Raw genomic sequence first — 27459 nt, 5'->3', positions numbered from 1 at the left:
ATATGAAAGACAGGTACACTTCTGAGGAGGTCTGTGGAGTCTCCAGGAGGACCATCTCATTAAGATTGTGGTAGTGGTGGGAGGGTCAAGAAAACAATAATGACCCCTCCCTCACTGCAAAACGGAGGTGATTTTCTTATAATGGAAAATGGGATGCGCTAGGACTGCAGGAACCAGGCATCCTCTATTCATGGTTGGAGAAACTAGTGCTGGTCTCAGGGCTGAGTTTCTTTGCCCTGCTAGGCTGGGTAGTAGTTGACTCCCTGGGGCTGTGCTCACCCTGAGATGTTGAGATCTACCCAGCACTTCACCTAGTTCCTCTCTGACCCAGTCTGGCTCAAGTAAAATAGGGCACTGGGCTCCAGGCTGAGAGTGTCCTCAGAACCTCCTGGTCTTGCCGCCCTTCTCCTGCTGCCCTGGTTCTAGGTGCTTATCTCTGCCAATGCTGCTCACTTTCAAACTCACATTTGGTGCCTGGTAGCTGAACACAGCACAAAAAGCCCGAGAGATCAAAAGCATTAGTATGGGCAGTTGAGCGAGAGGTGAATATTTAACGCTTTTGTTCATCAATAACTCGTTGGCTTTGACCTGTCTGAACAAGTCGAGCAATAAGGTGAAATGCAGGTCACAGCGTCTAACAAATATGAAAATGTGTACGCTGGCCCAAGTCCTCACCCACCTCATCAGACTCCCCCAATTTGCCTGGGCAATACCTAGGTAGGCCCACTATTCTAGGAAGCCAGGTAGAGGAAAGCACTTGGTATTAGGGGAAATTGGTGATACTCTCTTGGGACAAAGAGATTCAGTAGCCTTAAAGCCCTTGTTAAAAGAGACACAGAGGAAATTCCTGTAAAGTAACTAAAGCAGTAGAACCAAAGAGTTGGAGGCAGTTGTGCATGTACCAAGTGCAGAATAGAAGTAAGCAGCCGAATTTGCCAGGCATGATGGGGGTGGGGGTATCCCTGCCCCACAGACCCAGGTCTGAGACTGAAAAACTAATTTTTGAATTATAGGTGGGGTGGATCAAAACAATATTAAAAATTTGGATACCCTTGGCCTACTATCATGCATCTAAAAACCTCATTCAAGCCAGGAAATCTCTCTGTCTCTGAACTCTGCCTGGCTTCTAAATGTGTCTTCGTTCCTGATGCCCTGAACTGAGGGGCAAGCCCCGGACAGCACAGAGGCGCTGGGGCGGGCAAAATTCGTGAACTTTTGTACTCTTGTGTGCTGCTGTCGGCAAAGCAAAAATAATGAAACTTTGTGATATGTTTGTAAATGATTTTGAATGACCCCTCACCCTACCCTTCACCATTAGCACTCCGGCCTCAGCTCAGGTCAGCTCGGTGCCTGTGAGCAGCGCCTTGCCTTGGGGTCTGCAGGAGCAGCAGGGACGGAGAGGCCAGCCGGGCTGAGGGCCCAGGAAGGTAAATGTGTGGCTTCTGGGACAATTAGCTTGGCCACCAACCTGAATTAGCCAAGCAGTGGGGGAAGGAACAGGCAAGAGATATTTCCTTCTTGCCTCTTTTGCTTTTGCTGCTGAGGGCATTTACTCCTTTCTGGAAAATATCACTTGATGAGGAAGGAGAAGGGTATTTTGGATCCCATGAGGGGGTAATAAAGCCGCCATCTCTAGGATGCTTTATCTTTTTCTTCTTTTCTTTCTTTTTTTTTAAGAAGAATGTCCTGGTTTCTTGCTGCTCAATAACCCCATCCCTGGCAAAGAATTAAGGAACTGGTTGCTGCAAATTGCCACCAAACCTGTCAGTCTACTTAAATTGTCTCCGAAAATGCTGGTGGCTGCATTGGGCTGGTGGTGATGCAGAGGAAGAGGCCAGAGCTGGCAGCCGTCTGAGTTTCTCCCTGGGTAGGACCCGAGGTTGTAACGTTGTCTATATATACCCTGTAGAACCGAATTTGTGTGGTATCCACATAGTCACAGATTCGATTCTAGGGGAATATATGGTCGATGCAAAAACTTCAAGTTTCTCTGAAATAGCCAAAGACCAAAGACGGAAGCAGCTGGTATGGGTCGGCTCCCTTTTTCTGTTTCATTACCTTGGACTCCAGGAGGATGGACTGTGCCTGGTGATATCATGCAGGCTTTTCCTCAAGAAGTTCCTCACCTTTAAATGGAGACTCCGGTGGATATTGCTACAGAAAGAAACCCTGATTGGTTGTACAAATGCAGGGCTAGAGGGCTAGGTTTTGGAGTATTGAGGAGTAAAGTGAATGGCCAGCTGGCTCTAGTCCCTGCTCTCTCCTCCAGGGAAAAGAGATGTAGGTACCCAAATAGAGACTCGGTGGCTTTTAGAGCCCTATGTGGGAAGAAAGCAAGCTGAGAGGAAGGATAGTGGTCACTTCTGGGGTGCTTTTGGGTGAGGTGAGGGTCCCCTTGCCACCTTCCCACTACAACCTTCAGCTGTAAGAACCTGGGCATTGAGGACCTCCTGTCTTATCAGCAGGGCCCAACTTTTTGGCTAGGAATAGCACACCCTGAGCACTGGTAGAAAAGCATGGCAGTTACTCATTGCCTAACTTAATTCAGGCCTGCCGGATTCTGGTAACTTTTGGGTGACCCTGATGAAGACAAAGCCCGACTCCGTCTTTGTATGGCAGAGTCCCGGCTCCTGCGGGTTGGGCAGGCAATCTGCCTGCCTGGGACATTTTGCCCAACTCGGAGGTCACCTTGCCTACCCACACTTCGTTGTCCTGTATCTGAATAGAAGGATTCATTCTTCCTTGAACTGTGCCCACTTTGGAGGAGCTGCTTTCAGGAGAGGGTGAGTAGAGAGGGCATAGAAGATTAGCAAAGTCAGTGGCAGACAAAAGCTGAGATTACCTGCTGGGGATAGGGGTGCTGGGGATTTGTAACTACATTAACATCTGGCAGGGGCCCTCAAATGTGGCATGGCAAGTCACTTGATTACATGTATGTTATTTAGTTAAATTTGTGAAAATTATGAGATGCTCACCAACCCAGTGATAAACTCCCTCCCTCCCCATTGGTTGGCCTGGTCACATGGCTGCCCAACTTTATTCAGTTGACAGCAAGTAGGAGGGCCCTATGGAAGGAGAAAAAAAGACAACACGAGAAAAATTAGTATTTTCTACCTTCTGAAATTAATGGCCATGAGTTCGTATATGGTGAACTCTAAGTATGTGGACCCCAAGTTTCCTCCGTGCGAGGAATATTTGCAGGGCGGCTACCTAGGCGAGCAGGGCGCCGACTACTACGGCAGCGCACAGGGCGCCGAGTTCCAGCCCCCGGGGCTCTACCCGCGTCCCGACTTCGGTGAGCAGCCCTTCGGAGGAGGCGGCTCCGGTCCCGGCTCAGCACTGCCTGCGCGGGGTCACGGACAAGAACCCAGCGGCCCTGGTGGTCACTACAGCGCCCCAGGAGAGCCGTGCCCGGCGCCTCCGCCCGCACCCCTGCCTGGCGCCCGGGCCTGCAGCCAGCCCGGCGGCCCCAAGCAGCCGCCCCCCGGGACAGCACTCAAACAGCCTGCTGTGGTCTACCCCTGGATGAAGAAGGTGCACGTGAATTCGGGTAAGGCAGGGGCCCAGTGTCCCCACGGCCCCCACCACAGCCCATTGGCCTGGGCCCCCGGGAGAGGGTGTGTGTGGATGGGGACGGGTGGAGCTTCCTTGGGCGCTGCAATTACTCTCTCCATAAATTTTTATAGCTGAGGGAGCAGGCCGGGACCATGTGGCTGGATGCTTAGCTGTGGGAGCAAAAGGGGGTGGGGATGGGGTGGGGTGGGGGAGGACTCCATTTTCAGAGGAGAGGGAACGCAGTGGAGAAGGGCATTTCCAAAATGTTTTAGGAATTCCGGAGCTCTTGATGGAGCAGGGAGAAGGGAGCATTTTGGGGGGATTTTGTGAGGCGCTGGGGGGAGTGAGTGGGTGTGAGGCGGTGGGTGGGAGTGTGCGCGCCGGGGAGAGAACAGGAGGGAGGAAGCCGGGAGCCTGGGAGCGCGCGCGGGAGGGCCTCGGCCTCGGGCGCTCCAGGAAGTGAGCCGCAGAGGCCAGGGGCCTAACTAGTGGCCTGGCGCTGACCTGGCTGTCCTGTCCGTTTTTTGTCTCGCAGTGAACCCCAACTACACCGGCGGGGAGCCCAAGCGTTCCCGGACGGCCTACACCCGGCAGCAAGTCCTAGAACTGGAAAAGGAATTTCATTTTAACAGGTATCTGACGCGGCGCCGTCGGATTGAAATCGCTCACACCCTGTGTCTTTCGGAGCGCCAGATCAAGATCTGGTTCCAGAACCGGAGGATGAAGTGGAAAAAAGACCATAAGCTGCCCAACACCAAAGGCAGGTCATCATCTTCTTCTTCTTCCTCCTCCTGCTCCTCCTCAGCCACCCCAGGCCAGCATTTGCAGCCCATGACCAAGGACCACCACACGGACCTGACGACTTTATAGAAGTGGGGACTCTGGGCCCAACCCTCCCTTCGCTCCAGGCTGAGCCGAAGCTGCGGGGGCAGGCCGGGCCTGCTGTCACCTCACTGGGCTCTAAGGTACTGTGGGGTGGACCTGGGACTTGCAGGCCGCCCTCGGACTAGGTTAGCATCCCGCCCGAGGGCAGCCCCCTCCCTAGAGTGGGGAAGGGGGTGGGAGGGATGGGCGGGATTCTCTCTACGTATATTATATGGCAGGAGCTACTGAGAACATAAAACCTTGGCGAGTCATTAAACTCATGAAAATCTCAGCTGTTGGATTTTGACTTTGCAAATGAAGGTTGGATGCTTTATCCCAGTATGAATTTGGACACCCTCCCCCACTCCACCCCTCCAGGGAGCTTTGTGGTTTAGTAATGTGGGGGAGTTGAGGCAGAAGGTTGGCCACCCCTGTGCTAGGTGCTTTCAATGGGAGCAGGAAAGCTGGGCCAGGATTTCTGAACTTTCTGGGTTGTCATACTTCCAGTGTGATTAAAAAAGAAAGTGTTTTGCTCCCAATGGTCCCATACCCAAAGAAATAGTGTAAGAAGGAAAGGAAACGGGTTATTTTATGTTTAGATTATATTTGCTTAAATATTTATTTGTTGGAAATGGGTACAGAAATAACTACACCATCATGCCAAAAATCTTTAGATGGCCAAAGGGGCTGAGCTTCAGAGAGCTGGAACAGATATGTGTGGACTCACTCCTGGCGGATACCTGCCTTTGGAACTCCACTCCCTCCCCATTCCTTGGAAAGAAATATAGGGGACCCTTAACCCTTCTAGAAAAAGCAAAGGATCCACTGGAAGTTGAGTTCTTGAAAAATATATTTCCACATGTGCTTGTTTTCCAGCACAGTGCTTATAAGCAGTTCTGAGTAATTAAAGGAAAGGGGTGGTGGTGAGGGAAACAAATGGTTCAACATTTTTCTTCTGGGGAAGGAAAACAAAACCTCTATGCCCTGGGCCATCAGATAATGACTGAATTTTCTGTTCCAACTGGGTTCCAAATAGCTCCCAAATCCTGCATAGCAGGATTTCATAGGAATTGGTGTTATGGCCTATATGGTGGAGGTTTGTGCAGTTGGGAACAGTGGGTAGGTGAGGAAGTATTGCTTTAAGAAAGAAACTAATTGAATCTAGAAGTGTACAAAAGTTGGTCTTAGGGAGTTTTCCCCCTGAAGTTTTAATTTAAGGGGGAAAAAAAACCTTAAGGAAGTTTTTCTCAATCCATTAATTAGAAGCAGAAATTGCAAAAGTACAAAAGTTTACAGACCCTCTTCTTTGCCTTGAGAATAGTGCTTTTAAAAAATCAGTCTTGAACCACAGAAGAGATGTTCTTTAGTCACTTTTTTAAATGTCATGTTTGGGAAGAATTTAAAGCTCATTTTTCTAAAAATGTTGACCCTTAAGGATAAGTAAGAAAGAGTCAAAGGTAATGTTCAGAGTTCATATACTCAAATGAAACAAGTTTTCAAAAGTTTGAATCCCAAAGCCTTCAAAAGCCAAAAGCCTCCAAAAAAGAAACCCCTAGTTATAAGTGACCCAAGTGGGAAAGCAGAAAGGGTAAGCTAAAAACTTAATATTAAGATCCATAATGAAGTTACTTTTCCCTAGTACTTTAGAATGTTTTAGCTTTTAGTAGTAATTCTTAAAATACACTTAAGTGAAGAGGGAAAAAGAGGCGTGTTCTTTGGTGCTGTGTCTCCTGAGAGCTGAGGGCAGGTATTCACTGAGGTCCCTAGGCTAAAATTCCGCTTCTCTAAAGTGTCTTCCAAGCCTTGGTCTTTTGTATTAGACCCTAGGGATAGCTCTTTGTTCCTCTTTGGGGTGAGCCTGGCTCTCAGACTTGCACATGGCAATACTTGAATATCGCCACGTCGGGATATTAAAGATGGATATTCCTGCATTATTCGCATCATTGTTTCTATGACAAAAAGCACAGAGTTCATACATAGTCAAGACGTCTTTTTTTCTGATGCCCCACGTTGAGAGGCTGAAAAGGTATTTTACTGAAGTTCGGCTAAATTACAGAATCAGGTTCATCCAGAGGACAAATTTTCTATTCGATTAGCTGTATTTCAGCCGGGAGGACTGACCTCTAAACCCTTAACCTTTTGGACTCTAACTACCCTTCTTCCCCCCCCCCCCCCCTTTAACCTAGAGAGCAGTCTTTGGATGTAGCATTTGAAAAGAGCCACTATCCTTAGGCAAATTGAGGAGTTGCTAAGATTCTTTCCTAAAACCCTAATCTGTGCATACATAGAACCTTCCCCTGTGGAGAAGTAAAAAAGTATATATTTTCACAACATCTAACTACAAATCTATTATGGAGAATTATCATGTAGATCTTCCTTTCCCAAAAAGTTTTGGTCACTCACCTAACTTCAGACCAAATGCCACACTGCTTAACTGCCTTTTCCCCTGTCTCAAAGGAAAGCCAAGAGTCATGTTTTCCTGAAGAAAACCCCAGATTCTTCTTAAACATAGTCCCACTACTTTGGAAAGTAATTTCATCAGAGAAACAACTTCTTTGTTTATAAGTCTCAGCTCTTCTTCTCAGCTTCCAGGGATTGTCTTTTGAAATGTTAATGGAGCCTGGATGACCCAGAGGGTAGCTCCCAACCCTGATGTCCCACTCAGACCTCAGTATCCATTTGGGCCCCACAGGAGTGGGCCAGGAAAGGGGAAAGGCCCTCCAACCACCTAGGGCAGGGAAGGAAATCAGTTTCCATCTGGGAATATGCTCTGTGTGGAAAGCTCCAGAACCCTTTTGCTATTATTTATTTCCAGTTTGTTCCCCCCATATATGGGCCAGTAGTATTTGGTTTTGTGGTGTTACTTTTTTAAACCTGTGTTGGGGTCATGACAGGGGGAGGTGAAGTGTTTGCTGAGGACACTGCTCCTCAGACTCCCATCTCACTTTGTCCATTGCAGCCTTTGTTGTGAGATGACATTGTCAGTCAGCCCCATGGAGTCTGTTCACATGAGATGCTTTTTTAATAGAATTGACCAATGTTTTGCTGCCACTGATTAAAGTATTATTTATACTAATTGTTGCCTGTAGTTTTGATGTAATCCATTGATCTATATTTGAAATAATAAAAGGTGTAGCAAAATCTCCCTCCTGTTTGATGCCTTGACAGAAGCATTCTTTAAGTCTTTTAAAAGCTAACATTCAAGATAAACAACTTATTATTTCCTGTAAAAAAAAAATGGCACCAATTTACTTGGTGTTAAGGTGTGATTGTTAAGGGGTATAAGGCTTAGCAATTATTATTACCCCCTCCTAGTATAAACACACTCCCAGTTTGGCCACCATTATTTTGTGAGCATGGGAAAGTCTGGGATTGAATTCAGGTTGCAGGGTGTTGGGCATTATTTATTAAAAGGAAAAGAAGTAACTGGGCTATTAGGGGACTCCATGTTGGCTTTCTGCTTGGTGCAAGCCAGCCCCAGACCCCTTCAGTCTAGGACCTCAGAGGAAGCCTTTGTAATTTGTATAAGAAAACTTCCAGCTGTCCAGAAGCTGGGAGAGAGTGTTGGTCCTGGGCTGACCTGAGCTGAGGCTGTCTTGTAGCACCTCTGATCTGACCGAGCTGGCCTCCAATCCTGGGCTCCCTCTACTTTTCTGGTGCTGCTCAGCTCCACCTGGGGCCTTCAGCACCTGCCCCTCCTTCTCGGCACCTCTCCACCCCTCAGACAACAATAAACACTCCCACTATTAAAAAAAAAAAAAAAAGTACTGTGCACTATTTTTATCGCCAGGGCTTTTCCTCATCTTGGCCTCGGTCTTGATAAGGGGGCCAAGACAGGAGTCCCAAAATAGATGGGGGTCTTAATAGAGACAGGAAATGAATAGAATGCATAAAATCAGACATGTGTCCTTAATATATGGAAGGACTCGCTCCAGACGCGTGGACATGTGTATTTATAAGTGCTTAGACAGAAGTTTAAATATTCAGACACATTTTATGATTGTCCTCTGCCCGTCTTCTGGTTAATGGCTCCTCCTATGCCCACCAATACATCAATACCGTTGTGTGTATTGAATCACCGGCAGGGACGAGAAGGAAGCGAGTCCATAGCCAAGCCCGCTGAGTACAGTACAGTAAATCGGGACCCTCAGCAGAAGGCGCTTCCCGCCCGCCCGCCATGTTGGGGAGCCCTCCCTGCCCCCCGCGCCGGGCTGAGCGGCCGGGGCTCGCTGGCAGCCGGGGGAGGGCCTTTCATAACCCGGAGAATTTTCAAAGTGCAAGGAAGATGATAAGAATAGATTTCTACAAGTCCCGACCACGTGATTGGCGAAATAATTAATTCAGCACGTCCCTTAAGAAACAAGGAGTCGTCATTAATCTGCCACGCAAAGGGCTCTCTCCGACTTGGAAAGTGCAGGGATCCCAAGAATATCACCCGCTGAGGGGGGCCCCGCGCGGCGCCCCCCGGCCCTCCACCCCCGGCCCCAGGCGGCGGGCGCGGGAGCGCGGCCGGCAGGTAAATATTTGGCGACTTTTATTTCATCAGATTTAAATCCTTAATGAACTTAGCTGTCAGGGCCGCTGACAAATAGTTCCCTTTGCTTCCTGATTTGGAACCGCGCGCCGACGAGAAGTTGTCTGTGGCTTGGATAGTGACCCTTGGTTCAGCAAAGCTTTGCACTTATGAAAAATTACTGAGAGCGGCCGAGTGTGTGTGTGTGTGTGTGTGTGTGTGAGAGAGAGAGAGAGAGAGAGAGAGAGAGAGAGAGAGAGAGAGGATGTGAGGGTGTGCAAAGGGCGAGGGTGCGAGGGGTGAGGGAGAGGGTGCGCGCAGGCTGCTCCGAGACAACAAGAGTTGTAAAAAACCGGCCTGGCTCGGGACACGCCTGGCGCACGCGGGCTGAGGTTGCCCGGTCGCTTGTGTCTACCGGGAACAATGGTCGCTGTCACGGCATCTGCCGCCTATTCTTAAACCGGCGAGAAAAGGCCCCGGCCCTCTTTTCAAGCGAGGGTCGTAAATTTTTCTTTGCGTCATAATAGAAGGCTATAAAATTGAGTTGAAATTTTACCCCAGGCAGGTTTTAACCAACAGATAATGATTTCCGAGTTGCTTCTCCCACTCTCCCCTTTCCTCTCCCAAGCTCTGCTCCTTCTCCCAGAGAGGAGTTTCTCCTTATTTTCCCTGTATTTTTACTTTTTTTTTTTTTAAGATCTAAAATAAAAGCAAAAGAAAGCTTGAGTGCGAGAGCCGGGCGAGAAGGGCTCCTCCAGGAAAGGGATATGCGGGGGAGGCAGGGGAGAACTGCAAAAGGCCATCTCTTTCGCTTGCTCCCATTTCAGCCTTCTTTTTTCCACCCGCACTCCAAAATTTGGGAGTCCTCTGCTTCCGCCACACCCCACTCCCAGCTTGCTGAGGACCTGGGCTGGGGGCAGCAGCAAAGGTTCTCTTCCTCTAACTCTCAGCTCTGACCTGTGTGTCCCAAAGAACAGTCTCTTTATTCTGCTCCTTTCCTCCTGAGATGCCTCCATTGGCTTTGAGGATGATTTCAGCAAGCTGGGACTGGCTGTCTGCGGTGGTTGTTTTGGGACTATATGTGTTTTCATTCTTTTTTGGTGTGTGTGTATTTTCCCGTCAGGAAAGAAACAAAGTTTCCTCCGTTATGAATTATACATTCAAACAATAACACATTAATTCAATTATTCAAAGATGACAAATGTTTATGTGCTTAGCAAGTGACTCCAGCGCAGATTCCGGGTGCTTTCTCTGAGCTGCTTGCATTTTTCTCAATGAGAATGGTCTCCCCTCCCACCCCCACCCACTTCAACGCACCCAGACATCCCCTTGTAGGCCCAGAAAGAAACCCAGAAAAAGCTTCCCTGGCCGGGCAGCCCGGCAGCCCACAGCCTCCCAAGGCCTGGGCTTGGCGGGCACCGGCCCGGGCTATTTTATCAGTGTGACAATTGCCCGAGTTGGTGTGATAAATCATCGTAAGTAATTCCTGAAAGGGTGTGAGGCTGTTGGGGGCCGGGCGAGGACTGTAAATCTTTCCGGTTTATTGCTCTATGAACATATGCTCCGATTGAAGAAGGCTTAGATCCTTTCCTGGAGACAAATTCCCGCAAAGCAGCCCTCCTCTTTGGCTGGGGATTAACACTTGCCGCGGGCTTCAGGCTTGGCCCCTAGCGGGAGGTTTGGGGGCGGGGTCCTCCGAGTGGGAGTGGAGTGGGACACACACGGTCGGACTGGGAGAGACACCCCGAGTGGGTCTCCGCCCTGGCTGGGACAGGTGAACAAAAGGAGGGGCTCGCCAACAGGTCTGGAGGCTGGGACCCTTACTCCTCCTCAAGGACATCCCAGAGTCTCTGGGATAGGGATGCGGAGGATCTTCTTCCCTTGTTCCTGTGCTCATCTACGGCTTTTTGGGCACTTTCCCTTGTCTGAGACCTTCTAAGCAGCAACTGGGCTCCAAGGCTGATGCCGCTGAGAAGCAACATTGGCAATGAAAATCCCTTTCGGGGATGGGGTGAAGAGCTTTTCTTAGTGAGGGATCTGGGATGTGGATCGGGCAGAATGGAGATCCCTGGGAGCTAGCTACAATCCAGGAGGTGGAGACTGGAGGCTGGCCGCTGGCCCAGGTGTGCTTAATTCTTCTTTCTACAATCAGAATGGGTACGGTGAATCCCACCCAACCTCTTGGAGCGTGGTGGGATTCTGTTATGATTTAATATTTATAAAATAGAAGTTTCCTTGTCCCCCAGGTAAGCCCAGCAGGGACTAATTCCGCAAACCCTCTTGCCTTCCCGGAGGCACCGCAGGAAGCGGGGAAGTCGCGGCCTGGCTGTCGCTGGGCCTGAGGGATCCGTAGGCCTTGCTCAGATCTGGAGATGTATACAGGTCACCGCGGGCTGCGGCTCAGCGCCTAGGCAACTCCAGGCCTCGAAGGACCCGGGTGGGGTGCTCAAGGTTCAGAGAGGGTCCTGGCCAGCTGCTAGGGGACTTTTCTGTCTCCGAAGTGGTGGTTTGCCTGCGGAGTCCGCGGAAGCAGCCAAGGCCCCAGGGAATAGTGCTGGTAGCAAGGTTCCCCGGGGTGACCGGCCAGGGATGAGAGCCACCGAATCCCACAGCCTGTGCTGTGCCACAACTTCAGTGCCTCACCAAGGCATTGGGAAGATCCAAGCGTCCTCCTAGGCGACGGGAGAGAGTCTTGCCCCGGTGCATTTGGATACCGAATACCAAATACCGGGCAAGACGACCGGGGAGCTAAGGGAACCCTAAATTAATGCTGCTTCACAGCCCTTTCCATAGATGCCTCTAAGGAAGATAATTTTTTTTTTTTTAAATTTCCAACCCCCGAACTAGTCTGGCGGAACGCCGAGCCAGGGTCATTTGTCGTTGAGGGGAGACTATCAAGTTCCCATCCCATTGCATGCAGCCAGGCTGTGGCCGGGTAAGCCCCAACCTGAGAGAGAGAGACTTTCCCTTCGTCCCACACCCACTCGAGTCTGCCGTTAAGAAGAAGCCCGTGTCCCACGCCTCCTGCGCCCCTCCTCCTATCCCCCCAGGCCTGGCTGCGCTCCGGGGCTGGATGGCGTGAAAGTTTCAGCCTCAATCAGTACAATCTTCCCTTGGGGTCACGTGAACAAATATGCTCACATTTGAAGGCAGCGTCTGTATTTCCCGACTATGAGGGGGTTTCCGGGGCTCTCTCCAAATCCAGAAAGGACTACGTTCCGAAAGCAAAACAAACCCTGAGCTCTGGGGGGCCTGGGAGGGCTGGGCAGGAACCTAGGAGTGGGTGGGGGTGCGAGTGGCCACCGCTTGGGCCCGAGAGCTGACCGGCGGGTGGGTGGACCGACCGGAGCGCAGCGCAGGCGAAGCCAGCTCGGGGACTGCGAACTCGTTCCTCCTGCGTTTATTGGTAGTTGAACCTCAGACTGGTTCCGTTCTACCGGGAATTCCGTGAGCTCGGGTATATGGCCGCGTCTGCGAGAGCGCAAGAGGAGGGTTGGGACAGTGTTGTCTGCAGACAAAGGGGGAAGGCTAGCTCTGCCCCCCACTGGCGCCCAGTCTGAGGCCGAGGACACCAGGTTTATGATAAATTGGGATACAGGTAAGCAATTGCATGACAAAATGGAAATCTTTGGGCACGGGGCTGCTTGCTGCCCTGAGCGGGATACTAAATATGATTTATTCTGTGTAATCTGTGATCTTGATTATTGCCAATTGGTGAGGCAGCCTGCGTAGACCTAGATACACTTCTACATATACATCGAGGACTGTGATTAATCGTAAGGAGGTGAGCTTTGTGGGGACGTTCCCCGCCTACCAAAAGGTTAGGAGGACACTACCTTGCCAGGCTTGGAGGGTGGCTGGCAGTACTGGGGGTTGTGGAGGCAATTTGAGGAGGGGTTTCTGTGAGGGGGTTGGGGGCCGGAGTTAGTATTTTGAAGGTAACATGCAGTTATGAGAATGAGCTGAAAATGAAATGAATAAAAAGAAACTTTTTTTTTTTTTTACACTGTCACTGCCAAAGTAAGATGGAGCATCATATTAATTCTGTGTCTTGGGCTGCCGGGCTGGGTGCAGGCGGGTTGATTTATATGTATTTAAAATAAACTCAGTGGCCAGCCAGCCAGCTCCCTGCATTGTTCTGGAATCCAGCTCCACACACTCATTCTTTGCCTCTTGCTGTTGGCTTAGTATTTTCCCCCTTGGGAGTAAAATGCTCCCAACCTTCTCCCTGCAAATTTGAAAGAACCCCCAAACTACCCTAAAGAGTTTGGGAGGCTTCTCCACTCTCCTTCTCACCAATCTAGGGGTTTGACTGCAACAGTGGAAGAGAAAAGGTTTAGTGTTTCTGGGTCCTTTTCCCCAAGGAACCCCGAGTGAAAGCTAAATCATGTACTGATTCCCGCATCCCACCTATCCTTTTGTTTACTTGTTCCTTGAGGCTTCTTGCTGGGGGAGGACAGGACAACCCATCCCAGGTCTTACCCTGTTAAGGCCAGACTGAGTTGCTTCATGAGATCCAGTGAGTTGCTGTGTACTCAAGAGAAGGCTACTGGGCCAAACCAGACTGAACCTTAAGGGGAAGGGACCCCCAAAGCTAGGAGCACTCCCAAAGCCTATTTTGGGACAGGCCCCATTGGGAGGACTGATTTCCAGGAGCCTCACCATCAAAAGAGAGCAGTAAAGTTGTTTTGTCAATTGCTTGAGCTTGGCTCCATCAGAACTTAAAGTCGGTGAACATTTTTCTTCGTTCACTGCCTTGGAGCTGCGCGCCTGCCAGCTTAGTCAGCTGAATCCAATTACTGCGAGCAGCATTTCATTTGGCCCCATGGAGCACTCACTTATAACTTCCCCGAAAATTTCAATAATCCCCACCAAGGCTCCACGCTGGCCCTATCCTAAAGTGTTTTCCCCGGGGTGCTGCTGGGGGGTGGGGTTATGGAGCCCGGGGTTGCCTGGAGCTAGCTTTTGGTTGACAACTGGAGGACAGGGCTCCCTCCCGTTCTCCAAGTTTCTGGCTATGAAAAAGGTATTACAACTGGTGGCCCAGAGCCAGCTGGGTTAAGCTCGGGATTTGGGGCACGACAGAAGCCAAAGTTGGGTCAACGCTGGGTGGTAAGTGGGCATGGGAAGAAGCGCTGAAGAAGGCGCTGGGGGTTCGTCTGGAAGCTCAACTTTGACTAACTTAGGGTCCTCTTTCCCTTCCCCTTCCCAAACCTTCTGCGCTCGGAGCTCAGAGCATACCGGCGCATCCCCCAACACCCAGGCGCAAACTTACCCTGTTCCACTGCAGCTGGAAAACAAAATCTAGCTAGAGGCGCAGGGGGATCACCGCCCTAGGTGGCCTCCCAACTTAGCTCTTCTGAGGGGACGCTCCTACTTCTAAAGAACCCTTTTTTCAAAAATAAATAAAAAATAATCAAGCGTCGAGAGTTGACGTCCGCCCACGTGAATGTATTATATAAAGCGGCTCCAGGACCCGCGGGCTTGAGAGCCCTGATACTTTGCACCTCTGCCTCGGCGACCTCAGGGCCTGGCCCAGCCGAACCACCTGGGGGTGGGGAGCGATCCAGTGACTTGTGCCCTTGGGCCCGGGTCGTCTGGGAAGCTGAAGCCGGGGCGTGAAGTTAGGAGTCCTACCGGGCTGGGATCTCTCCGAGGCGCTTCCGTTGGGTGTTCATTAAGGGGTGAGTTATTGCGGTGCGAGCCAAAGGTCACTTCAAAGGCTTATGGCTGCGCGCTCTGGTCTTTAGAGCGCCCTGAACGCTTTGTGTGGGGGCTTTCCCGGGTGCAGTTTAGTGTTTGCAAACTACTGAGTCGACAAATTGCACAGGGCAGATGCAAGAGGGAGATCGAGTCTCTCTCCTTTCACCTGACAGGGGGCCAACACCCGCTGAGCAGCGGCGGTGGTGGTTAGACTGTTCTTGTGTTGAGAGTGTAGGTGGAAAGGATGTTTGTATCTTTGGTGGTTTGCAGCCTAATCCCAACACTGGAGTGAGCAGCCCAGACCAAGCATGTGGTGGGTACTTACTGGAAAAATGTCTGGAAAACCATTTAAGATAAAGTTAAAATGTAAAAATTGGGAAACAGTGTGCAACTCCTTCTCAACAGTGTAGCCCCTGACTAGGATGCTCCCAGATACATCTACATAATTACTCTCCTTTCCTGCTGTCCTAAGCTGTCGCCTGGCTCTCTCCCTCCATGATTCTGCACAGTCGTCTTCTGCTCCTTAGAGGGTTGGCTTGGTCTCTGGGTTTGGAAGCAGGAGCATTTAGCTTGGTGGGGGCAGGAGGAGAGCTGACTGCTTCCCCCACCACTCCATGGCACACCTCTGACCCACTAGGGTCACCCCCTGACAGACAGCCTGGCACTTTCCTCAGGTCCAAGCTGTCCCCCATTCAGCCAAGGACTTTGGTGTTTAAGGCCTCTAGCTCCCCAGGAGCCAACTGAGTCTTCTTTCTGCTGGGGAAAAGGCTTCAGGAATGGCTGCAGGCACCACATACAATAGTCACATTGATTATGGCACTCTTAAAGGGGGTAAAGCTTCTCCGCGTGTTTCTAAGAAAGAAACGGCTGCTATTGAGTTTTCCATTTTGTTCCAGATCTGCCTCCACAGAATATCAAAAGAAACTGAAGAGCCTACAAAAAGAGTTAGAAACAAAATTCAAGAAAACACACATACAAATTTGTGGTGAGTGGGGATGATTTTTAAAAATAATTTCCACTACATTTTCATTTGTCCTACAACTCAAGTAGCCATCTCAGGATTCATACATCAAGACATAAAACAAAGGGCAGCTTTGAAGTGGATCACCTCAGTGTGAACTGTCGCCTGTTACATGATAACTGATCATCCGCCTTCAAATTTATGGCACTTTAATGGGGTGAGCACAGTGCCTTAAATGCAGGTTATAGTACAGTATTAAGTTATCTGGGCTATATAAGAGTGATTTAGAATGTGCATTCCATAGTACAGAAGAGGCTTGGGCTGAAAGAGAGGGAGAACTTGGACAAAACATAAACAAACCCCCTTCTGAGCAAACCTGAAAAGGAGTGGTTTCGAAAAACCTGAAGTGGCCAGGCCATCGGGGAGAGGAGAATCGTTGCTCGGTTCCAGTGAATTTAACAGGGATGTCCATCAAGAGTACTGGCTGTCAGAAAGAGATCCGCGGGCTTCTGAGGCCCTGGGATAGGCAGAGCAGGGAGAGAAGCCGGAGGCCAACTCGAACCTTAAAGAATTTTGAGAGAAACTGACTCAACCAGCACACCATCACCTCCTCCTTCTCTTTCGGCTTGCACAGATTGAGTGTACCCGTCCGAATTTACTAGGTTGCAACAGGAGACAAAACTGGCGACTGTATGTCATCCCCTCCCTTCTCAAACCTCCTCCTCCCCCTGCCTTCCCGCGGCCACCGCGGGCGAGCGATCGCCAGCAGGCCTCTGCGTGTCGGTGGTGCCTCCCGGTGTCCGAGGCCATGGCGGGCAGCAGGTCTTTGGTCCTCTGCGAAGCTGCGCGTCCCATCCCGACTCCGGCCGAGGAGCAGAGCTCCTCGCAGAGGCTGGCGCCGGCTACTTTATATAATCCCGCTGCTCGTAGGATGCATGAGCGGGAAAAGTGCGGAGTAGGGAATTCTTTTGCTGCGCTGCCTCCTACGCGGAGCCTGCTTTCCACTTCTGAAAAGTGTCCGGCCTTGGGAAGTGTTTTTCTTTTCATTCCTTACTGAAGCGTTTACTGCCGCCGTGGTCGCAGTCATAAATTTTGTTACAAACCACAATGACAGGTGCATTGATATGCACCGTGAGAGCTCCAGCTGCTTAATAACCCCGTCCCCTGGCCGCTGTGAGCGCCTTTTATTTATTCGGTATCATATTAGGTATTGATCCTGGGCAGAATTAAGTGCAGTGAGCAAGTATCGGGGCTCTACTGCTTCGGAATAGCGGCGGAAACTGCAGGACAGCGCGGCCGGGGAGCGGGTGATGGTGGCTTTGAAGACGCCATTCTTCTGGCTGGAGACGGTTTGGCCCTGGGTTCCGGGCCTGCGGTTAGGTCTCCCAACTGAATTGAGCAATTTCCAGGGACCTGGAGAAAGGACTAGCCAAACCCATTTGGCATTCTTCCCCAACAGGGACAGGGGATTGAGCGGGAAGGGATTGGGTCGACTGCTACGTCCCATTCCTTGGGCTGGGGGAGGGGTGGAGAGAGAAGGAGGAGGAAGAGGGAGAGGAAAGGATAACTGAGGACTTTGGGAAAAATACCAATCCCGGTTCATCCACCCCTCCCCCCAGGGGCTTGTCTTTACCCCCAAGGCATTTGGGTCTTGGATCCCAAATGAGCAAAGGTACCAAAGGGCGAGAAAAGAAAGCCTTTAAAAAAGGGCTGGGGGTGGGTGATGGAAAAGATGAGCCACTGAACAGTTGACCATTGTCCAAGTGATTTATGACCCGTTCCTGCTTTTTAGGTTCAAGCAGAGTTCACAAGGAGTAGTGATTTCTGGAAAGAAATAAGCCCTTCAACCAGTTTCATAACAATAATCTCAGGTTTTGCTTTAGGAGAGGGGAGTTCTTTGGGACACTGAATAGTCTTTTCCCAGTGAGAACAGCACAACTTGTGCCCTTATGGGGAAATGGACATGGACGTAAGGTAGTGGATCATGCAAACAGGCAGAAGAACAGACTATGGTTACTCAGGAAGCTACCCAGGGCTTGTACTTTTGAGGTCTGTACACAGAGTTTTCTCCAGGCATATGTTACAGGAAGAAATATGAACACAGTTACCTATCCATAGACCTGCTCAGTTCATAAATAAGCTATTTTGATGTGACTGCTCCACGTATTAAGGCAAACTTGGTCAAGTTGGGAGGTAGGAGGGGGATGTTTTGGTTCCAAAGTTGTCAGTGGAATGACAGAAGCAGTAACAAGTTCTGGTGGTGTCTGATGTGACCATTTAGACTTCCAGAGAGTTAAGACTGGAAGCAGCATCCTAGGAAAGTCCTGACATGTAACCAGTCTAGTCTTTTGGCCCTGGGGGAAAACACATGAAAATATTAGTCACAGGATGAGGAGTTAGCATCCATTTGATATTCAGTAACTTTAACAGTCAGAGACTAAGAAAATTCATCAAAAGAATTAAATCTAGCTTTGTTAAATAGATAGCCTAACTGTGTATATTTACAAACACTAATGGAAACAATTCCTACAACAGTTATGTCTTAGTGTTTTAGAATCCCATTGAGAAAAATCTTGTCTCACATCAAGACAAATGGCACATTCATTTAGATTCTAAAACAAAATGGGGGACAATACTACTTAAAACAGCTAATTTGAAGAACTTTTCAAATTGGTTAGGCTTTTTGGTGAAAGTGGATGGAAAATGAGTGCATGGAGAAGTGGTAATATGGTCAAATCACTTCAGCCACATAAGCTGTCTCCAGAATGTGGTCTATCATGATGAAACCAGGGGGAGTTTCTGGAAAGTTGTCTGAAGGATGAGATCAAGAATTAAGACCAGGGAGCTGACCTGTGAGTTTTCTTTATCAAACAGACAAAAGTATTTGAATGGTATTAGTTATACTTTAACTCCTCAGGGGTCTTTCAAGAAGAAGGGAGGGGGGATCTAGGAGAGAAATCTCCCATCAAAAGTCAGGGGATACAAAAGGGGTAGACTTTTTCTTGTTTTGTGTTTTCCCTTTTTCTTCTTCTTCTTCTAATCCTGGGTCCATTCAATTATGCCATGACAGGTTCTCTTATTGGTTGTGGACTGGGTGGAAAGTAGGTGGAATAGATAATCCAGAGCAGAGGTCAATTATATCTATTTATAGAATAGATCCAGGGTAAATATGATAAAGTTATAATATAAATTATTCTCCATTTACCCATGCTACATCCATTTAAAATTCTAAAACCCTTTAACCATTTCCATGGTGTCCCTTTAAAAGTAGTAGGAACATACTGTACCAGGTCTAGAAAAATGTAGATAAAAGGAAATAAATGTTTTTTAACCTCAAAATAAGTCTGGGAATCTTTAAGTGCTCTTCTTGGTTTTTATCTTCTAGCTTTCTGCATTGTAGATCTCACAGAGCTGACCCACAGAATTAATTGAGCGAATTCTCACCCTGTCATTAAAAAGTGAATTATCTGCGTCTTCATGAAAGATGTGGTGATTTTGAAACTAGGTGGGTAACATACTTTGGGGGAGGGTTTTGACAGTTCTGAGTGTGTTGTAGGGCTTCTTTTGTGCATTAAAACACTAGGATTATGGGTTAGGGGTGTAGTTTGGTGGTTGGGCCCTGTTTAGCATGCAGGAGGCCCTGGGTTTAATCCCTAGCACCAAACATACAAAGAGAGAGATTACCCAATGACTGATTGATTTACCCATTCATTCACTCATTCATTCAACAAGCATCTATTGCAGTTAGCATATGCAAGGCATTGAGATGATGTTATAACTACATAGATAAATGAGACACAGTCCCTGCCTGCAAGAAGCTCACAATTTAGGGGTTCAAATGAGGTAGTAAAATGTATGAGGCCATAGGTTTATTTTCATGAAGGCTCAAAGGCTGAATTGAGCCACAACTCCAGCCCCTGAATTGACAGTGTTGAAGAAAGAAAATTGTATCTGGGGGTGGGAGGAAGCCCCTTCCCTAGATTAGAGTTGAACTAAAGGGAAGAAAAGGTCTTTTCTTACATTTAGGTGAAATTCCTTTAGACTTTTCCAGGGCTCAAATAAGTAAATCCCAGATTTAGAACCTTACCCATTCCTCCAACACAAAGTGGGTAGGAGGCAGAGAACCTGGGCTAGTCCTTCTATATTGACTGGTCTTGCCAATGACAGTTCCTCTGGGCCCTCTCACTTTTCTTCTTGTCAGGTCACCTGGAGTTCGGGGCCTGGCCCAGCTCTCTCAGGATTCAGCAGACACTGGAGGTGGTGGCCAAGGACACAGTGGTAGTCAATGTTATTTGAGCAGGGTCAGCAGGCCCTGGAGCTTCTGGAGTGCACCATGCAGAAGGCTGCATACTATGAAAACCCAGGACTCTTCAGCAGCTATGGCTACAGCAAAGCCACTGATACTTATGGCTACAGCAACCCTCATCAGCCCTATCCACCCCCTACTGCTGCCAACTCCCTGGACACTGATTATCCAGGTTCTGCCTGCTCCATCCAGAACTCTGCACCTCTTCGAGGCCCAGGCCACAAGGGGGCTGAACTCAATGGCAGCTGCATGAGACCTGGCACTGGGAACAGCCAGAGTGGGGGTGGTGGCAGCCAGCCTCCTGGTCTGAACTCAGAGCAGCAGCCCCCACAGCCCCCACCTCCACCACCCACCCTGCCCCCTTCCTCACCCACCAATCCTGGAGGAGGAGTTCCTGCTAAGAAGGCCAAGGGTGGGCCCAATGCTTCTAGTTCCTCAGCCACCATCAGCAAGCAGATCTTCCCCTGGATGAAAGAGTCTCGACAGAACTCCAAGCAGAAGAACAGCTGTGCCACTGCAGGTAGCTCTCTGAGGGGACCACCCCTAGACCAGGTCCCCTGTAGAATGGCCCCAGGAAGCCCCAGTCACTCAGGAACCAGGAGACTCAGGACTTTTAAGTGCAACCATGGAGGTCAAGGTCCAAAATCCTACTCCTTTTAATGTTTATGATTGGGATCATACCCTTGCAGTGACAAGGTGCTCACTTCCACTCTGGGCTGCTAGTGCCATTGCTGAACAGGTCTCATATTTATTAATAAGAGCTTTTTCTTATACTGACAAATTATCTGCTTTCCTGAGCTTCTGGTTATAACTCAGCTCCCACCCACTTCCATCCAACATCTCTTTAAATTTTGAAGACAGAGCCTGGTGCAGTGGCACCTGCCTGAGGTTCCAGCTACTGGGGAGGCTGAGGCAGGAGAATCACTTAAGCCCAGGAGTTTGAGGCCAGCCTGGGCAACAGTGAGACCCTGCCTCAATTTTAAAAGAAAGGAAGGGCTGAGCATGGTGGCACTGTAATCCCATTTGAGAGAATGAGGCAGGAGGATTGAGAGTTCAAAGCCAGCCTCAGCAACTTAGCAAGATCTGCCTCAAAATTAAAAGGGTTGGTAATGTGGATCAGGGGTTATGTACTCCTGTGTCCAATCCCTGGTACAAAAAAAAAAAAAAAAAAAAAAGGAAGGAAGGAAGAAAATAAAATTAAAAATTGTAGACAGGTAATATGATTCCTAAGTCCAGGTGTTTATGTAGACCATATCCTATGAATCCTACTCCTTTAAATTAACATGAGTTAATGTCTAAGGAGTATTAAGAACCACACCAAGAACTTTGCAAGCATTCTCTAATTTTTTCAAAGAATACTTTGAGGGTAGGTATGTGATAACATTCTCATTTTATAGATAAAGAAATCATTAGACAAAATGCAACTTGCCCAAGACCACAAAACTGTAAAGCAGTGGATTTGAATCCACTTGATTTCTAGGCCTATAAGGCAAAGCCAAGAGACTCTACTTGGCTTATCCCAGCCCAATTCTCCTATTCCAGCAAATCCATAATGAGGAAGCTCATGTCCTAGGGGGAGAGGATATTCTGGGAAACAGGAGCAGCCTTGGATTTCACTCCTTAAAAGGGAAGACCCTGGAACTGAGAAGGTTTTCTCTAGGTCCATCCAGGGCATGTAGAAGATGGGCATGGCCAGGAGTTCTGACACCTGCTCCTTTTCTCTGCTCAGACTGATTGGTTCCTGAAATGTTATGGCCTTGTGTTCTCTAACAGGGTTTATTTTTAGATAGATGAACATGCTTCCAGGTCCTGGGCTAGTTTGAACCCTGGGATGTGGCTTGTTATCAGGTCTCTGGTTGGTCTCCTGCTCCCTAGGGCTGCTACTGCTAGGGGGAAGGTGTCTTCCTGCCTGTAAGCTTCTTCTTCTGCTCCTCCCTCCTCAGCTCAGGCTCAGGCTCAGGCCCTCCCTCCCAGGAGAAATCCATTTGTCTTCCCAGTGAGGGAGTAGACAAGCAGCTGAGAGGTGGCAGGGGTGGTGGAAGCCAGTGTCCAGGCACTGCACCTAGCACTGCCATGATCAAAATGCTTCCAGCCTGGTCTTGGGACCTCTAAAACTCCGGGGCAGTATGTTAGTACTTTTGGGGGTGGGATTATCACCTCCTTATCTCTGGGTGCAGCTGGGATACAGTGAGGTATTAAGATCCCACTCCCATTATTTACTCCTGCAGGGTGCTTTGCCCAGGAGCCAGCCTCTAAGCAAGGCAGGCTGGAGATCCCCCCACCCCCAGGAGCAGCAGAGGGTGGGAGGAGTGTTCAAAGAAGTCTGGCCTTTCTTCAGCACGGGGGAGGCCTTACCAGCTGCTCCTAATCTCTCATTAAAGTCCTTCATGGCCTTTGGGTGGAGATGAGATGATGGGTTAGGATGGAGTGGGAAGGGAGGGCACAGTGAATAGGACGTCAGAAGGCGGATGGAGGTTTCAGGTGCGACTAATAGGTAGGCCTGGGGTGCGGAAAAGCGAGTTCCCCCTCGGAATCTCACAGCCCTTTATTCGCCCCAGGATTGGAAGTGAAGGAAGTAGTGGAGGAAAATGAAGCCAGGGAAGCACCCCTCTCCATTCCTAAGGGTTCTTATCCCCTCGCTCAGCGCCCACTCTCTTTCCCTCCCTTGTCTAGGAGAGAGCTGCGAGGACAAGAGCCCGCCGGGCCCAGCGTCCAAGCGGGTGCGCACGGCATATACTAGTGCTCAGCTGGTGGAGTTGGAAAAGGAATTCCACTTCAACCGCTACTTGTGTCGGCCGCGTCGCGTGGAGATGGCCAACCTGCTGAATCTCACCGAACGCCAGATCAAGATCTGGTTCCAGAACAGGCGCATGAAGTACAAGAAGGACCAGAAGGCCAAGGGCATCCTGCACTCGCCAGCCGGCCAGTCCCCAGAGCGCAGCCCGCCGCTCGGCGGCGCCGCGGGCCATGTGGCATACTCTGGCCAGCTGCCGCCGGTGCCTGGCCTGGCCTACGACGCACCCTCCCCGCCCGCTTTCGCCAAATCGCAGCCCAACATGTATGGCCTGGCCGCCTACACGGCGCCGCTCAGCAGCTGCCTGCCACAGCAGAAGCGCTACGCTGCGCCCGAGTTCGAGCCCCACCCCATGGCGAGCAACGGCGGCGGCTTTGCCAGCGCCAACCTGCAGGGCAGCCCAGTGTATGTGGGAGGCAACTTCGTCGACTCCATGGCGCCCGCGTCCGGGCCGGTCTTCAATCTGGGTCACCTCTCGCACCCATCTTCGGCCAGCGTGGACTACAGTTGTGCCGCGCAAATTCCTGGCAACCACCACCATGGACCATGCGACCCTCATCCCACCTACACAGATCTCTCCGCCCACCACTCGTCTCAGGGACGCCTGCCCGAGGCCCCCAAACTGACACATCTGTAGCGGTCGCCGTGGGCCCGAATTCGCGGCGCAATTACCTCTTTTGCTTTGGTGGTGGTGGGGAGGGGTGGCGAGTGGGGCCCGCGGGGCAGTTCGGAGATCCCCCTTTCCCGCTCTGGCCCAACCATCAGCGGCCAGAGGCATAGGTGACCGGGCCTCCCCTCCGTGCGCGTCCTCCTTTGGGTGACTCGCCATAAATCAGCCGCAAGAATACTCCCCCCACAAGCCTGACAGTGCCATATACTGCGGACCGAGGGACTCTAATCTGGTAATAGTGCCCCGAAGGTAAGTCTGAGACCCATCGGCGGCGCGCCCTGCAGAGGCACTAGAGCCTGGAGAGTCCTGGGCCTGGCCCGCGTCTAGCTTAGTTTCTGAGACCTTAATTTATATGCTCCTTCCCATCCTGTAAGGATTGCATCGGACTAAACGATCTGTATTTATTATTTGAAGCGAGTCATTTCGTTTCCCTGATTATTTATCCTCGTCTTAATGTATTTATATGTATATTTGTAGAATTCTCCAGCCGAGCTTAGGAACGCGCTCCCAGGCCATGGGGGCCACATTTCACCTCTTTAGTCCCTTGGTCTGAATTAGTTGCGAGAGTAGTTTTGAACAGTTGTAACCGTGGCTGATGTTTGTAGTTGATGTAAAGGATTAAGACCACAAATTGTCCTTCATGGGTAGAGTCAGGCAGCCCAGTGGCATGGCATGACACCCGTTAGTCATTTCTCAACAGCCATTTCTCAACAGCCGCAGCCCTCACCACTCGACACAGTTTAATGATTTCAAATTGTCTGGTACTATTTGAACAAATATTTAGAATAAAAAATTTTCTCGGTTGGAAGTGTATCTGTGTTAATCACACACACTTGCAAGCAGATCACTTTGCCTATATCTTTCACACAATCCCAGTGGAAGGCTTTATGAAAGATTGACCCTTTGAAAAACATCATTCTATTAATTTGGAATCTGCTGCACCAGTTGGTCTGGGAGGTACTCCATTATTTCATTCCAGCTATTGATATGGTGGGGGGATCTGAGGATGCAAACCTAGAAATGTTCTGGGTGGGATGACTGGGATAGGGTTTTGCTAAAGCAGAGCCTGCTTTGCTGTTTCTACCACCTTCTTTCTAGATACAATCTAATGTTACATTAGAGAGGCCAGAGCTCATTTTTCTGCATTAAGTAATAAAAAATAAACTTTGAAAGAAAACTGACAATCAAAGACAAGATACAAGAGAAGTTGTAAGAAGAATTGTGCTTTGAAAAAGCTAAGGTGCATGGGGGAAAAGTCTGATCATTTGGAGACAGGCACCCAAGCTTTTTCTCTAGGAAGCGTTGTCATAAAATTTTCCTTTGTGGTAGTTTGTAGTTCATTTCTAAAGAAAAACAAATGTTCTCCACGATGTAAAGTAATAAAAGTTTCATTAATGGAACATAACACGTATAAACACCTTGTTTACTCCTGTTTCTTTGTACAAAAGGGGCAAAATGTCTTCAAAGATTTATAACCGTTTTTGTAAATATTAGCGTGGCTCAAGCTAGGGACAGACAACTTGCACCCAATTCCATGGGAGGGGGGCACTTGGAAAATGCATTCAGATAAGGTTTAATTCTTTTGTATTTCAGCAAAGTCGGCCCACGCATCTCTGTTTGATTTGACAAATAATGCAACTCCTACTACATCCCCTGTGACAGGAGGTGAAATTCCTATCGTGTGGAAATAATTTAACTTCTTCTGGTGGAACAACAATCGTTTCTATTTGGATGTTTGTGTTTCCCTAAGTAATGATGGTTCAAAATATTTAGGTTTTTTTGTTCCTTTGTGCTGTTTTTAAAATGGCATGTTAGGTTGTGGTGGGAGGGGATATCTTTTTGCTAAATTTCACTTTATCTGAGCGGGGTTTAAAGTATATATGTTGTAGAAGTGTATCAACAGAATAAATGACTTCAAACGAAGGCATATTTTACCCATTTTCAAGATTTAACATTGTTTTATATGAAATTTGCATCCATAGGCAAAATTTCTAATTGTCTTGTAAGAAATTATTTTTTAAGCTATTAGGGAAATCAAAGAAAAGCTCGCTGCCTTGCAGGGATTACAACCACCTTTCTTAACTGGCTAAATATTAAATAGATGAATTGTCAGGCTGTTTAGATTCAGCCCGGTTTTCCCTCATCTCCTCTTCCTACCATAAATAATAATAAAAATACATAATGCATCATGGCTCCAGGCGTTTTCCAGCGCGGTGTGTTACCGCAGGAGTATCTGCTGAGTCTGCGGGTGTCTGCAAAGCCCCAAGCGTCATCTGTGGCTTAGGGTTTCATGGATTAGACTTTAAAAGGTGTCTAGCTGGGCTGACAACAGCTTCCTCTCATACTCAAGCTCCAAGGAAGTGCGGGGTTCATACGGGCTCCCTCTCCAGGCAGCCACAGCCTCCCGAGGCCCTCCTTTTGAGTATGTGGGGTGGGGGTGCAGGGGTTCCCTTGCACTAAATCTGCGGCCATCTCCAGGCTCTAGAGGTTCCTGAGACTCCATCCTTTCCTGTTCCTGGTGTGAGTCATGTGATGGGGAACACTCGGTCGCTCCGAGCGGCTGGGGGAGGCGTTGAGTCCTGGGAGGGCGCGCTCCCATGCGGCCGCCCGCCCGGGTGAGAGCTGGGCCCGCGGCACAACCATTTAAAACTTCATAAATTATAAACAAGCCGCCTTGGCCTTCGCCATAAATTCCGCTCCTCTTGAACCTGCAATTAGTGTTAGGAAAGACCCAAATCTAAACAAAACCGTACGCTCTCTGAAGGGCCCAATTGCCCGAGTTGCAAACCTTCATTCATTTCTCAGTGCCACCCTTTCTGCATCCCAGGTTTGCACACAGTAGCCTCCTCCCCCGCCACCGCCGGCGGTGCACACTCGGCTGGGTTCCCGCTCTGAGAGGGAAGGTCACAATAGCTGCTCTATCCGCGGAGGCGCCTGCCTCCTCCCACCCGGGTCTCAAAAGCAAAGAAAGAATAGTGGGGGAGGGGAGCTCGGCCGGCGATGGCGCCCTGGGCCCTGGCCTCTCCTCTTGCCGAGGACCGGCAACGGGACCTGCAGGAGGAAGTTGGCAGGGAAGGAAATCTCCACCCCAGTTCCTGTCTCTCCAGAGACGAGAGGACTAGGAGCAAAGGGGAGCGCACCAAGGATCGAGGTTGTTGGAGGCGTCACCGACCAGCACTGTGTTGAGGGTGCCCTGAGCAGCTCCGTCCGCGGGGAGCAGGCGCGCCATTATGAGCGCAGCTTCCCTACAGGTTCTGCTGCGAAGGAGGCCATACGTTAGCAGCGCTGGCCGACGCCTGGAGGCGGGGAAGGGTTGGGTTTGCTCGGGGCATTGGCCTCTGGGGGGTATACCTCGTTTGCCCAAGGGGAGGATACGTGTGTTTCGCTAAGGTCTTGGCCAGCTCTGCTTTTGACTGTAGAGAACGTATTGAGAAAGGTGGAGTCAGGGAGGTTGTGGGATTTCTTGAGATCGGAAGAGATCAGGGCTACAAGCCTAGGCCTACGGGTGTAGATGAAGGGTGGCAGTCATTTGAGCTCCCTGGTTGTTCTGTCCAGGCAATCAAGTGTAAATTAAGGCCGGGTAGAAATGAAGCAGATGGAAAGGCTTGTTACCAATGGGAGTGGAGGAAGAGACTTAGGTGGAGGGAGAGCTTTCCTTGCAACCACGGGGTGGGGGGGGGGGGGGATCAGTACTCAGTTTGGAGTGGTGTGTCCAGACCTTACTGATCTATTCAGGAGTTTGGGGAAGTTGCAGAGGAAAGTGGCCAGGATTACTCTCCAGGCCATTGGTAAGGAGGTAAGAAAGAGTGATTAGGAACATACTCTGTTTTTTTGGCTTTCAGACCTCAGCCTCATCCAGGGAACTGACAGAGAAAAATCCACCTCTGATGGAACCATTAAGCTAACCATCCATTTGTACCATTTCTTTGTACAGGATTTCAAATGAGAGGAAGAAAAGAGAATACATAACAAGTATGTTCCCCTTGGTGCAGCCTGAAGCCCAGTCCCTATCAGAGACACGTCAGCCAAATTGGTTTCCAAGGCTCCAGAGGCTGCTAACCTTGCTGAACAAGATTTTTCGAATTTCTATCTG

The 27459-nt window shown here is 49.5% G+C and overlaps 2 protein-coding genes across 4 annotated transcripts; both read left to right on the top strand.

Annotated features, from left to right (window-relative positions):
- The first annotated feature begins 1976 nt into the window (after positions 1–1976).
- Hoxd4 (homeobox D4) lies at positions 1977–7934 on the top strand. 2 transcript variants are annotated; one of them, XM_071619044.1, is made up of 3 exons: positions 1977–3550; positions 4091–4187; positions 4361–7934. In XM_071619044.1, the coding sequence occupies exons 1-3, from the start codon at positions 3127–3129 to the stop codon at positions 4563–4565; spliced, it is 726 nt and encodes a 241-aa protein (XP_071475145.1). In that variant the 5' UTR covers positions 1977–3126; the 3' UTR covers positions 4566–7934. The 2 variants fall into 2 exon arrangements, with proteins under 2 accessions (XP_071475145.1, XP_027801892.2); XM_027946091.2 differs by having other exon boundaries at positions 4091–7932.
- An 11079-nt stretch (positions 7935–19013) lies between these two features.
- Hoxd3 (homeobox D3) lies at positions 19014–25514 on the top strand. 2 transcript variants are annotated; one of them, XR_011709105.1, is made up of 4 exons: positions 19014–19101; positions 19798–20422; positions 22576–23615; positions 24960–25514. XR_011709105.1 is itself a non-coding variant. In XM_071619042.1 (3 exons), exons 2-3 carry the CDS (start codon positions 19882–19884, stop codon positions 23331–23333), a joined length of 1299 nt encoding a protein of 432 aa, XP_071475143.1. In that variant the 5' UTR covers positions 19014–19101; positions 19798–19881; the 3' UTR covers positions 23334–25514. The 2 variants fall into 2 exon arrangements, 1 of the variants encoding a protein (XP_071475143.1); XM_071619042.1 differs by having other exon boundaries at positions 22576–25514.
- Positions 25515–27459: the final 1945 nt, after the last annotated feature.

This window comes from Marmota flaviventris, chromosome 11 (assembly GCF_047511675.1).
Source record: "Marmota flaviventris isolate mMarFla1 chromosome 11, mMarFla1.hap1, whole genome shotgun sequence".
In the NCBI taxonomy this organism is placed as follows: domain Eukaryota; kingdom Metazoa; phylum Chordata; class Mammalia; order Rodentia; family Sciuridae; genus Marmota; species Marmota flaviventris.
Note: the sequence above shows the minus strand (reverse complement) of the source record. Positions and strands in the feature narration are given on the sequence as shown.

What these genes read in the sequence shown, in the direction of transcription:
- Hoxd4 (XM_027946091.2), top strand. Translation starts at nt 3,127, where the DNA reads ATGGCCATGAGTTCGTATATGGTGAACTCTAAGTATGTGGACCCCAAG. An exon ending in GAAGGTGCACGTGAATTCGG is followed by an intron (nt 3,551 to 4,090) that starts GTAAGGCAGGGG and finishes TTTGTCTCGCAG; the next exon opens with TGAACCCCAACTACACCGGC.
- Hoxd3 (XM_071619042.1), top strand. Translation starts at nt 19,882, where the DNA reads ATGTTATTTGAGCAGGGTCAGCAGGCCCTGGAGCTTCTGGAGTGCACC. An exon ending in GAACAGCTGTGCCACTGCAG is followed by an intron (nt 20,423 to 22,575) that starts GTAGCTCTCTGA and finishes TCCCTTGTCTAG; the next exon opens with GAGAGAGCTGCGAGGACAAG.